The sequence below is a fragment of the Podarcis cretensis genome, assembly GCF_951804945.1.
Source record: "Podarcis cretensis genome assembly, chromosome: 2".
Classification (NCBI taxonomy): Eukaryota; Metazoa; Chordata; class Lepidosauria; order Squamata; family Lacertidae; genus Podarcis; species Podarcis cretensis.
The window spans coordinates 24,848,007-24,861,413 of record NC_137171.1 but is presented as its reverse complement, the minus strand read 5'-3'; the positions used below and the strand labels follow the sequence as shown (position 1 = coordinate 24,861,413).

Below are 13,407 nucleotides of genomic sequence, written 5' to 3'. Positions count from 1 at the left end.
CTGCACAATACAGTAAAAAAAGGGTTTCTTCAGCTAAGTAGTGCTTGAAAGGTATCACATTTCTTTGGATCATTCTGATGAAAATGAAGATAATTAAATTTCAATCCTATTAGGTACAGATGTGATCTAAATCTGTCATTGTTTTTAAAGGAGGGAGCCTACTCCATCATGTCAGTTACTATTTCCTTTAAATATAGTAAATTATTAGGTACAGAATGTGTACCTAACTGCTCAAAAATTGTAAGCTGAATTTTTTCTTTTAAACCCCCCCCCATGAACTCCATATTTTTTTTAGCTAATCCAAGAACTCAAAAAAACAAGCAAACACTCCATGCATCTCCAGAGAAGTGGGGAAATCTTTCTACTGTCTGTGCACAAACTAATGATCATGATAAGGAAAAGATGCTACAGGGAGAAAATCAAGGATAAAAAAAAAATCACCCTCCCTTATTCAGGACCCGCAAGAAACATCTAACTCGCCCCATGGGCTGGTTTCTCCCCCTTACACAATATATAAAGCAGAAGAAACCAAGGAATTCACCTGTGGGTGCATTGCAGGCTCCTCCCCACCTCCCAGTTCTTTCCAGGAAGAATCTCCATTTCCCCGTTTAGTAGGTCAGAGCAAGGCCATTCCACTGACTCCAGTAGGGGCAATCTGAGAGGCCAGAAAAATCTCCTCTGCTGAGGTTTTAAGGGTGACCCTTTGCCTTGCCCCAGTTCTTTTCAGAGCCAGGCTCAGGATAACTTCACCAAATCCCTAAAAGTGGTTTTGCAGAAAATTCCCAATTGGATAGATAATCCTTAGTTCTGCATGCAGAGATCCAGCACTGGCTGGGGAGGCACTTGCCAAGCTCTCTTGGCACCATAAATCTCAACTTTCAGATTTGAAAATAAGGAATCAGCAGCCTTGAAAATAAGAGATCAGCAGCCTCACCTGTCCCAGGGACAGTCTACGGGATACCTAACAATCCAGGATAGCAGTGGGAAAGGGCACTGGAATAGGGGAATTTCCCGCAAAGAAAGGGAAGGTTGACAGCTATGCTTGGCACTACTTTTCCAATCCAGCAGAGGAAGCCCATGAGGAAGCCGAATGATGGTGAATGCAGTGCTACAAATCCCACCATGCAATTATATTTGAAAATCACATTACCTGCTCCAAGGTGTTCAAAGAAAAGCTGTACTCCTCAAAGCTGAAGCTTCGTTTAGCTGTGTGGATAAAAAGCCAATTATGTTTGGTTGACACAAATCAGCTTGATGGGTTCTTTTCATGGGAATGACTGAATTTCAGTGCCAGAGCATCTGTTTTTTATGTAGAAGGTTCCTTCTGGGTTACTGGAGAGCCTTTGCCAGTCAGCAAAGACAATGCTATGCTACATGAACCCGATGGTCTGATTCAGGCTGCCTTCAGATGTCTTCTAAAAGTCTGGTAGCTGTTTTTCTCTTTGACATCTGGTGGGAGGGCATTCCACAGGGCGGGTGCCACTACCGAGAAGGCCCTCTGCCTGGTTCCCTATAACCTGGCTTCTTGCAGCAAGGGAACCTGCAAGATACAATATGCCTCTACATTCCCTTAATGTGCTGGATGTTACACATCTTTCTAGAGGTGTTGAGGTAGGGAAGGCCTACCTAGTGAGTCGGAAGGAGGGATCCTCTCCACTGTGCGTAGAGGGAAGGAAAGGGGACAATACCTAAATCAGGTGGGCATTAAAATATCTTCCACAAACAACTACACAGTCTGTCTGGATGTACCTTCCTCTAACATGGAGAAGGCCTTCGATAGAGGCAGCGCATCTTCCATTGGGATCTTGTAGGCCAACAAAGTGGATATCCTAAGGGGAGGGAAATCAACTCAGTCACCAGAATGGCTTTGATCCAAATGGAGTAAGTGCAGTACAAGCGGTCTACGTGTACACAGCCCTGGTTAAAAAACCAAAGTCCAGTATGGGGGAATGGGGGCAGTGGCGTAGTGTGGGGGGGTGCAGGGGGGCCGGTCACACCGGGCGCAACATCTGGGGGGGGGGCGCTCGCCGCCTCCGGAGTCGCCGAAGAGCCTCGGGCGCAGGCTGTAGCAGAGCCCCATGTCTCGTGGAACCGACGAGCTGTGCGCGCGTCCATGCTGAAGGCGTCCGGCAGGCAGCGGCTCTCAGCGCTCACCACAGTCCCCACGCATCAGGGCCGCGGAGGGCGCACCAGGCAGCCCCTCCTCACAGCCCCACCGCCGCCGCTGCTGCTGCAGCTGCTGGGCCATGTTGCATTTTCCTCGCCTCTCTGCCCTCCTCCTCTGGGCAAGCGGCGTCATTTGGGCGGCAGCGCCAGCGGCAACTCGCCTCAGATCACCTGACATGGACCCGCCGCCGTGGCTACCTTACCGTAAATACCCCAGCCCAGGCAGCAGCAAGAAGAAGCTGGCAGTGGCGGCAGGTTAGGGGTTAGGGGCGCAAATTACTTGCCTTGCCCCGGGTTAGGGGGTGCAAATTACTTGCCTTGCCCCGGGTGCTGACAACCCACGCTACGCCGCTGAATTGGGGGAGTTGAATCTAACATGCATCTCTTTCTCCATTAACGTTTTGTAAATTGCAGAGCCCGAACCCTTTAGAATGGTGGTAAAAGTAAAGAGTAAAGGGACCCCTGACCATTAGGTCCAGTCGTGGCCGGCTCTGGGGTTGAGGCACTCATCTCGCTTTATTGGCCGAGGGAGCCGGCGTACAGCTTCTGGGTCATGTGGCCAGCATGACTAAGCCCCTTCTGGCGAACCAGAGCAGTGCACGGAAACACCATTTACCTTCCCACTGGAGCGGTACCTATTTATCTACTTGCACTGGTGTGCTTTCGAACTGCTATAATAATAATAATAATTTATTATTTATACCCCGCCCATCTGGCTGAGTTTCCCCAGCCACTCTGGGCGGCTCCCAATCAGTGTTAAAAACAGTACAACATTACATATTAAAAACTTCCCTGAACAGGGCTGCCTTAAGATGTCTTCTGAATGTCAGGTAATTCTTTATCTCTTTGACATCTGATGGGAGGGCGTTCCACAGGGTGGGTGCCACTACCGAGAAGGCCCTCTGTCTGGTTCCCTGTAGCCTCACTTCTCGCAATGAGGGAACCGCCAGAAGGCCCTCGGCGCTGGATCTCAGTGTCCGGGCTGAACGATGGGGGTGGAGATGCTCCTTCAGGTATACAGGACCGAGGCCGTTTAGGGCTTTAAAGGTCAGCACCAACACTTTGAATCGTGCTCGGAAACGTACTGGGAGCCAGTGCAGATCTCTCAGAACCGGTGTTATGTGGTCCCAGCGGCCACTCCCAGTCACCAGTCTAGCTGCCGCATTCTGGATTAATTGCAGTTTCCGGGTCACCTTCAAAGGTAGCCCCACGTAGAGCGCGTTGCAGTAGTCCAAGCGGGAGATAACCAGAGCATGCACCACTCTGGCGAGACAGTCCGCAGGGAGGTAGGGTCTTAGCCTGCGTACCAGGTGGAGCTGGTAGACAGCTGCCCTGGACACAGAGTTAACCTGCGCCTCCATGGACAGCTGTGAGTCCAAAATGACTCCCAGGCTGCGCACCTGGTCCTTCAGGGGCACAGTTACCCCATTCAGGACCAGGGAATCCTCCACACCTGCCCGCCTCCTGTCCCCCAAAAACAGTACTTCTGTCTTGTCAGGATTCAACCTCAATCTGTTAGCCACCATCCAACCTCCAACCGCCTCCAGGCACTCACACAGGACCTTCACCGCCTTCACTGGTTCTGATTTAAAGGAGAGGTAGAGCTGGGTGTCATCTGCATACTGATGAACACCCAGTCCAAACCCCCTGATGATCTCTCCCAGCGGCTTCATATAGATGTTAAAAAGCATGGGGGAGAGGACGGAACCCTGAGGTACCCCACAAGTGAGGGCCCAAGGGTCTGAACACTCATCCCCCACCACCACTTTCTGAACACGGCCCAGGAGGAAGGAGCGAAACCACTGTATAACAGTGCCCCCAGCTCCCAGCCCCTCTAGACGGTCCAGAAGGATGTTATGGTCGATGGTGTCAAAGGCCGCTGAGAGATCCAGCAGAACTAGGAAACAGCTCTCACCTTTGTCCCTAGCCCGCCGGAGATCATCAACCAGCGCGACCAAGGCAGTTTCAGTCCCATGGTGAGGCCTGAATCCCGATTGGAAGGGATCCAAATGGTCCGTTTCCTCCAGGCGTGCTTGGAGTTGTTCAGCAACCACCCGCTCAATCACCTTGCCCAAGAATGGCAGATTTGAGACTGGGCGATAGTTGGCCAAATTGGCCGGGTCTAAAGATGTTTTTTTAAGAAGCGGTTTAATGACCGCCTCTTTCAGCGGGTCTGGGAAGGCTCCCTCACAGAGGGAAGCATTCACCACCCCGCAAAGCCCATCGCCCAGCCCTTCCCGGCTCGCTTTTATCAGCCAGGATGGGCAAGGATCAAGGAGACAGGTGGTCGGTTTCACTCGTCCAAGCAGCCTGTCCACATCCTCGGAGGTAACAGATTGGAATTGATCCCATATAACAGGACCAGACAGAACTCTAGCACTCTCCCGCCCTGGCCCTGCTCCCACTGTGGAGTCTACCTCCTTCTGAATCTGAGCGATTTTATCTGCAAAAAACTTTGCAAAAGCATTGCAGGAGATCTTGGGGTCCCTACCAGGCCCCGGTGGTACAGGTGGTTCCGATAAACTGCGAACCACCTGAAAAAGTCTCCTGCTGCTGTTTTCTGCAGATGCAATGGAGGCGGCGAAGAAGGCCCTCTTCGCCGTCGCCATTGCCACTTGGTAGGCTCGACGTTGAGCTCTAACCCGTGTCCGGTCTGATTCAGAATGAGTTTTCCGCCACCGGCGCTCTAGCCGTCTCAACGATTGTTTCATCACCCTCAGCTCCGGGGGAAACCACGGGGCTGTCCGGGCTCCATGCAATCGGAGAGGGCGCTTCGGAGCCAGACAGTCAATAGCCCTGGTTAACTCCGCATTCCAGCGTGCCACCAGGGAATCAGCTGAAAGGCCATCAACTTGGGATAAAGCATCCCCTACCACTCTCTGGAAGCCAATTGAATCCATTAAGTGGCGGGGGCGGACCATCCGAATCGGTCCCACCTGCTAGGTTGCCAGGAGCAGGGACCGAGCAACGGGAGCTCACCCTGTCGCGGGGATTCGAACCGCTGACCTTCTGATCAGCAAGTCCTAGGCTCTGTGGTTTAACCCACAGCACCACCCGCGTCCCTCTGAACATAAACTATAGTAACCAAAATAATTCAGGAAATTGTGTGTCAAGCTGCAGGAAAAACACTGCAGTTACCTTTCTTGACGAGCTGCATGTGGGAAGATCTGTAGAATATGAGTATTCAGAAGCTCCCCATGGTCCACGCCCTTAACTTTTATTTGGAGCAAATAATTTTTGCCAAATTTGCTTTTCAGATACTGAATAGAACCAAGACACCTGCAGAAGGAAGGAATCAGCATTTGTGACATTTGGATTTGGGGATTGAAGATAATGTTTTGTTATAGAAAGTGGTTTTGTTGAGTGTTATATTGGAGTGGATGAAGTTATTATTGTTTATATATAGCGGACAGATGAAGATGGGAAGTTCTTTAGTTTCTGAACTTTATCTTTTCCTCTTTCTTTCTTGCTATGTTTTTATCTTATTTAGATCAATGCTGATAAAAAAGATATTTGATATTAAGTTCTGTATTTTTCTTTATGAACTCTAATAAAATTTATTTTTAAAACACACTTTAGACAGTTATTGTCAAAAACGTAACAAATTATAAGTTGAACATGGCGAGCTTCAGAATCAGAAGAATCTATTTGCATCAGCCACTAGCCAGAGCAATAAAATAAAATACAGTGTACTGAAGATAGAGGTAAAAACTTAACTATACAGCAAGCTTCTTATGAGAAGGTGGAAAAAGAATAAGAAGAAACTTTTGCCCCATCAGCACAACAGCTGTTTATGGTATCCTAATATGCTGGAAAACAAAATGCAAAAAGCTCACCTGAGCTGTCCAGTCACCATGATGGCTACTCTGTCACACACTGCCTCAGCTTCTTCCATGTGGTGAGTTGTCAAAATGGCTCCTTGGTCTTTGTCCTTCAGCGCAGTGAGGATTGCTTTCCTGCAGTCAACATAAGATTTACTAGGGTGGAGTAGGGTTGACGGAGCCGTAAACAGCCTGTTCCTAGCAGACATTATTGTCTGGTACAGTAGTATCTCGGGTTAAGTACTTAATTCGTTCCGGAGGTCCGTTCTTGACCTGAAACTGTTCTTAACCTGAAGCACCACTTTAGCTAATGGGGCCTCCTGCTGCCGCCGCGCCACTAGAGCACAATTTCTGTTCTCATCCTGAAGCAAAGTTCTTAACCTGAGGTACTATTTCTGGGTTAGCGGAGTCTGTAACCTGAAGCGTATGTAACCTGAGGTACCACTGTATTTCAAAAAGGCACTCGGATTCCTAAATGCAAGTACATCATTATAAGTATACATTTTATTTTGAGTGATATGCTGTTATGTATTGCAAATTCACAAACCTGCTTCGAGATATTAAGTGCATGAGTCACTCACCACACTTGGCGCTTTCCTTTAGGATCCATTCCTGCTGTTGGTTCATCTAATAGCATCACTGCAGGATTACTCAGCATGCTCAGGGCAAAGCATAACTAAAATGAAGGAAATAATAATAACCATTTAAAGTTCAAACATTTGATCAAACATTGGGACGCGGGTGGCGCTGTGGGTAAAACCTCAGCGCCTAGGACTTGCCGATCGCATGGTCGGCGGTTCGAATCCCCGCGGCGGTGTGAACTCCCGTCATTCGGTCCCAGCTCCTGCCCACCTAGCAGTTCGAAAGCACTCCCAAGTGTAAGTAGATAAATAGGTACCACTTTATAGCGGGAAGGTAACGGCGTTTCCATATGCTGCTCTGGTGCTGGCTCGCCAGAGCAGCTTCGTCACGCTGACCACGTGACCCGGAAGTGTCTCCGGACAGCGCTGGCTCCCAGCCTCTTAAGCGAGTTGAGCACGCAACCCCAGAGTCGGACACGACTGGCCTGTACGGGCAGGGGTACCTTTACCTTTACCTTTAATTTGTGGGGGTGGGGAGTAAGTACAAATACAACTAATAATATTTGCAGAGGGTTCTGGAAGACAGATGAGTCTGTGGTGACAGTTGCCCAGGTGCAGAAACCCAGAAAATTATCAATATGTGAGTGAGAACTAGTGATTGTAAGAAGGCTTTGTTTTCTGTTCCACACACTGATTCCATTGTGCTGTAGTTTCTCTCCTGCCCAAACTGCATTATCCGTCTGACAGTCCGCTGTGGCAAAATTATTTGTTTCAGTGCAAAGGAAGCAACAGGGGAAAGAATAATGAATTATGTATTGTTTGTGGACTGAAACAACAACAACAGCAAATGCAAAACAAAGTGGTACATGCTGGGTTCATTTCCATTTCGGAAACAGGATGGATAAACAAGCATTGGCAATTTCTATTCTCATTACCGCTTTTGTCAGAATTCTTCAACGTCCCTAGCGAGACCAAACTAAAACATGCCGAATGCTCGGACAGGCAAATAAGCCAATAAGAGATTTTGATAATACATTTCATTTTGGAACCCTTTTTCCTTGAAGAAACTGAGGTTGGTGGACAAGCAATGCAATTAGGACTTCCAAGGATAATTTTCAGTCCCAAAGTTTTGAATGGACACACCCTGGTAAGACTGCAGCATATTTAGAGCAGAAGGTCTGTTAAGAACTAAGGTGTGGATATGTTGTTTAAATAATCAAAACAGCAATCTGTACCATGGACTACATTGTTCTGTGATCCTCTTGCATTGCATCTTCTTATTCACAACCAATCCAATTAACTCAAAAGACAGGCTAATCTCCCAGCCAGCATAACATAATGACATACAATGTAGATGTTAATAAACCAGGGCTGGCTCCAGGTTTGCACACTGTATCCACCTGCCATGCGAGTAAGCCTCCCTCCTTGTAGTGGGCTGTGAATGGCCCTGATTTTTAATGTTATGTATTCAGTGGTCCATGTTTGCCTGAGCTTGAGTCTGGACTAAGAACTCTGAGCTCCTGTGTTCTGATTCGATACATGATATCCAATCATAGAACATTTCAGGATTTGGGCCTCTGCCATTGGCCCTTGGACTCTGAGTCGTGATTCGCAGCTTGGAAGACAGCCAATCACGTTGGGAGTGGGAGTGGGAGTGGCCCAGGCCTCCAGAAATGGATATAAGCAGTTGCTTTGCCCCTGTTATCCAGTTCTGTAGTTCAATAAAGGTTCTTGCTGTTATCACTGTGACTTGCCTCTTGGAAACCTACAATTCAGTTAACAGAACAGGGAAGTGGGAGAGAGCATTTTCTCTCAGTAGACAGGCAAATGAGATGGACTTCCCGGCAAACAACAGCAGTGAAGAGGTGGAGGCGGCAGTGTCGGTGAAGACCAGGACGCAGCAGTGTGGGCAAGGAGGAAAATAGGCAGTGCAGTGGCAAAGAACTAGCTCTGACTGAGCAACAAACCCAAGTACCTTGTGATGCCGCTTGGTCTCTAGCCATTAGCCAACATTAAATATTTGGTGACAGGTTCAAGGAACTAACAAAACACAGAACTTACTTTCCTTCTCAGTCCAGCTGGTAATGCCTTAGCTGCCGTTTTCAAATGGTCCTGGAGTTCTAGAGCTTGAACTATTCTGAAAGAAAGGGCAGAAGAAACGACATCTGGAGTATTCTAGAATGGATCTCTTTTGCATAAGAATTACAGGGGAGGCTGCAAGTGAATCTCAGGGATGCTGTTATGATACTGGATGGAAATGAACCACATGTACTATTTGCCAGTGTAAGAATTTAACGCCCACCTACCAAGGAGAAATGTCAATGCTAAAAACAATTAGCTTTCAAAGTCCAACGATTCTGTCAAGTATAGAATGCGGGGCTTTGCACTCAGTAGCCCAAAAAACTAAGAGATAGGAAGTGTACCATGAAAGCAGGATCTTTTGCTGCCCTTACCGACTGATAGCAACACCAGCTGAGTCTTTCTGCATCCCTTTCACAGCTGCATTAATCTCCAGATGTTCTTTCATGGTCAGGCTGGGCCAGAGGGCATCCTCCTGGGGACAGTAGCCAAGAAAACCGACAGCATTTTCTTCCGTTGCAGCTGCATCAGCTCCTTTCATCAGGACCTGTCCAAAATATTGTGCCCCATTTAAATTTGTCCAACATGAGTCATCTTTTGAAATATAAAAGTCCTATCTAGGAAATTAAAGGCCAGCCCTCAATCTTCTACCTCCCATGCAAAAATCCCTCCCTCTTACTAGTCCTAGATGGGAATCTGCTATTGATGCCATTGACATACTACTCTTTGTAATGCATTGAAGTTGGCTTTTGCAGTGATGGTGCATCTGCTCATGAAAAAGAAGAGTACATTTTAGTGCTCACACCTACCTGTCCAGCTGTTGGATCTGTGTCTCCTGTTATCATATTCATTGTTGTACTTTTACCAGCTCCATTGGGTCCAAGTAGCCCCAAAATTTCTCCTAGAACAACACACATACTCACACTTTTGTAAGGATACTACACATTATCCCAGCAAATAAAATAATAAAATAAAATAAAATAATTTATTATTTATACCCTGCCCGTCTGGCTGGGTTTCCCCAGCCACTCTGGGCGGCTCCCAATAGAATATTAAAAACACGATTGTCAGAGCTGCCCAAGGTCCCAGCTCACAAAGGACCAACGCCAGTTCTTACTATATACAAAAGTCTTTATTAAGGTTCAGTTTCCATTTCAAAGCCGCGGCGTGCAGCTCTACGTCTCAATCCTAGACCGCTGAAGCTCCATCTGAATCTCCTCCCCCCAGACACCAGTTCAAGACCCTAGCCTTGCTCCACCTCCTCCTCTGCTCCTTTCTCCTCTGGGTCCTTCTGCCCTCTGGGGTGTCGCCCTTTCTGGACTCTTCTGATGCTGATTCCCCGGATTCTTCCCCCTGTTTCCGGCGTGCTTTAGGACCTGGCTCCCAATCCGACCTCCCTGCTGTCCCGCGCTCCTGTACATTTGAACTTGGCGCGCGCGCCCAGCCGGCAACCTTCCTCCTGACCGTTACACTGCTCCTGTCACTGCTTCCCCCTTCGGGGGGGTTGGCTGGGTCTGACTTCCCCTCCGTTCCCTCACTCAGCGATAGGGGCGTGGTCAGCCCTGCCTCATCTTCTCTCCCCACTGGAGGGGAAGCCGGCCCTGACGCATGGGACTCTTCCCCCTCGCTACGCCCTGGTGGGGAAGCTGGTCCCGATCTCCAGCTGCTGCTTTGGGAGTCGCCGCTGGCCCCTTGCTTCTGGTGCGTCCTTCCCGGGACCCCCCTTGCCCTGGCCATCGGTGCCCCCTTCTGGGAATCTTCCGAATCGCTGGAGAAGCTCATGGAATCTCTCGGCCCACTGTCATACTCCCCTACGCTGCCCTCGGATTGTTCCCCTTCGCTCTCCTCTCTCTCTCTCCCCTGTGCCTCTGCTCCTGAACCCCTGACAACGATAAATACATCAAACATTAAAAACTTCCCTAAAAAGGGCTGCCTTCAGATGTCTTCTATTTCCTTGACATCTGTTGGGAGGGCCTTCCACAGGGAGTCCACATACTCAGAAGGCCCTCTGCCTGGTTCCCTGTAACTTCGCTTCTTGCAGTGATTCAACAAAAGACTCTCAGAGGAGGATCTCGGTGTCCGAGCTGAACTGGGGGTGGAAATGCTCCTTCAGGTATACTGGGCGAAGCCGTTTAGGGCTTTAAAGGTCAGCACCAACACTTTGAAATGTGTTGGAAATGTACTGGGAGCCAATGAAGGTCTTTCAAGACCGGTGTTATATGGTCTCAGATAGCTAGTTATATTTATAAGAAATATTGCAAGGATACTACACATGATCACAACAAACAAAATAAAATAAGGGTAGCTATATTCAGAAGAAATATTGCACTCTCAGTTGCCTCAGTCATCTTCCCAGGTACTACTCAAAGTCTTTACAATTGAATATGATCATTAGACTAAGGCAATTTAGGTTCCCTATAATTATTTTAGACTCTAGAGAAGTGTGTTTTTTAATGTTGATTTTTGATATAGTAAAACGGCTTATACAAAACTTTAAAATAACTTTTTAAGCAGCCTGATTCCCTGGGAGCAACAAATGCTCTTCTTCTCAGTTCTGCTCAGTTTTAACTTTCTGCAACAGTGAAGAAAATTTTCCTGGGCACAATGGAGAGAAAAGTGGCAAATCACCCCACTATTTCCAAAGCCCTGCTGGCTTGCATCGGCCGGTCTGGGAGTACGTTCCACTGAAACCAATACAGTAGTACCTCAGGTTAAGTACTTAATTCGTTCCGGAGGTCCATTTTTAACCTGAAGCACCACTTTAGCTAATGGGGCCTCCCGCTGCTGCCACGCTGCTGCTGCGCGATTTCTGTTCTCATCCTGAAGCAAAGTTCTTAACTCAAGGTACTATTTCTGGATTAGCGGAGTCTGTAACCTGAAGCGTCTGTAACCTGAAGCGTCTGTAACTCAAGGTACCACTGTAGTGATGAAATTACCCAGCCCATCTCCAAGCTGCCATTGGTAACAAGCCTGATCCTGGGTCCCCTCTAGGAAGAAGAGGGTCTTCTGGGTTCAGTAGATTCAAGTCTGGCTCTGCTTCTGGCTTTCCCCGGGAACACCGCCTTTCTGGGGCTACTGCCAGTAAAAATGCTGCAACTGGTAGATCAATGGCAGCGAAACTTTCAACAGCAGCTGTGGCCCCATGCCAGTGAAGGGGCGCCTGCACCACATCAGAACCCAGCCCAACAAGCAGCCAGCAGATCTGGGGTTTAGGATTGGTCTGCCCCTATACTGATTCCTTTCCTTCCTATCTGAGTCACTTACAATATATTCAAATGTCAAGCATCCCCCAAAATGACTACAAAGTAAAAGTTATGCTTTTCTTTGGTCAAGCTGTAACAGTAATTTTCCATTGCCAGCAAACCTTTTTTAACACAGAAGGAGACACTTTTGGTGGCCACTTTCCCCAGCGTCTTGCTTTTCTTGCCACAGGAACAAGCCTTCTCACTTCTGTATTCTTTGCGCAAGTTGCTGACTAGGATAACTGGTCTCTAAATAGGTGCAGAAGAGAGAAGCTTGCTTACGGCACATATACATACATAGCTATACCTTTGGTTTAAGTGGGTCAAAGCAAGAGCCATGGAAGACATTCTGCTTCAGACAGAAACATAGGAAGAAGCTGACTTATAACAAGCCAGGTTATTTGTCTATTTACTCTCTGACTGGCAGCATGAGCTCTATCAGTGAACTGTGGTCCCGCTCCAAAGCTAAATGCCTCAAGTATACATCATTGGATAGTACTAACTGTGCCAGCATCCCCATCACACACCTGTGCAATGCAAACAACTGTCAGAACTGTGGCATATTAAGAAACCAGGTAAAGATGATGGAAGAAAAGATGATGCTTCAAGACCTAGATCCCAGAATTATTGTTCAGTCAAGTAGCTCACCTTAACATTAATATGTTAATAAGCCAAGACAGTGGTTCCCAATTGGTGGTCTGCATAACCATTCACATAACAAAAGCTACTGTAGAGATATCAACATTTTCAAAAGTATGGGGGTGCATGGCTTGGCTTTTGAAAAACAGAGTATCTGCAGTACTTAGTTTTCCAGCACTTAAGGTACTGACACTCTTTTTCCAGACACTAATATCTCATCCCTACACAGAGCTCTGTTTATCTAGGAGGCCTCAGTCCTTTTCTCTTAGCATCTCTTCCTCCACTTTTTCCAGCTTTTATAAGAAGTACCCGGGGAGTGCCAAAGATGTTAAAGCAGTAAAAGCTTATTTTCCAGAGTGACCATAAGTTGGAGCAGGCATCAAGTTACATTGCACAAGCAAATCACTGCAATGAACATCAGAGCAAGCTATAAAGCGTTTCTAAAACAAGGAAATCACAATAATTCTGCTTTACCTCTTCCTGATTTGCAGAGGCCAGTGCACTCTGAACTCTTGCCCTTTCCTCTTGAACATCTCTATCATCGCCCTGACTGGCTTCTTCAGGATTCTGATGGCTGCTCTTTCTCTGTGGAGAAATCCTACAGATCAAAGACACCACACAAAGTGTTCAAAAGCACTGCACACCAAGGAATGAATTCCATTCTCAAGTAGGAAAGCAGAAAACAGTCCATAAGGAAGCGAGAATCTCTGAACTTAATGTGCAAACTCGTCACAGCCCAAAAAATGCTGCTGCCTTACAAAACTACATCTGCTTTTGAAGATAACTGTCCCAAACGCATGGGGGGGGGGGTTTGCAGCGCTCTGGGGTTGCAGCGCTCATCTCGCTTTATTGGCCGAGGGAGCTTCCGGGTCATGTGGC

The 13,407-nt window shown here is 47.7% G+C and overlaps 1 protein-coding gene across 3 annotated transcripts in view; it reads right to left on the bottom strand.

Moving 5' to 3' along the window:
- Positions 1-13,407, bottom strand: part of LOC307209927 (ABC-type organic anion transporter ABCA8-like) — a 60,598-nt gene that overhangs the window by 2,644 nt on the left and 44,547 nt on the right. For all 3 annotated transcript variants that reach the window (XR_013835789.1, XM_079965354.1, XM_079965353.1), the window contains exons 27-36: positions 13,003-13,126; positions 12,012-12,138; positions 9,457-9,548; positions 9,022-9,194; positions 8,630-8,705; positions 6,569-6,663; positions 6,003-6,122; positions 5,305-5,445; positions 1,750-1,829; positions 1,151-1,206 (exon numbers count right to left, since the gene is read on the bottom strand). Coding sequence is in view for 2 of the 3 variants with exons in the window: in XM_079965354.1 (XP_079821480.1) it covers positions 1,151-1,206; positions 1,750-1,829; positions 5,305-5,445; positions 6,003-6,122; positions 6,569-6,663; positions 8,630-8,705; positions 9,022-9,194; positions 9,457-9,548; positions 12,012-12,138; positions 13,003-13,126 (1,084 nt within the window). In the remaining variant the exon portion in view is untranslated. The remainder of the gene's footprint in view (positions 1-1,150; positions 1,207-1,749; positions 1,830-5,304; positions 5,446-6,002; positions 6,123-6,568; positions 6,664-8,629; positions 8,706-9,021; positions 9,195-9,456; positions 9,549-12,011; positions 12,139-13,002; positions 13,127-13,407) is intronic.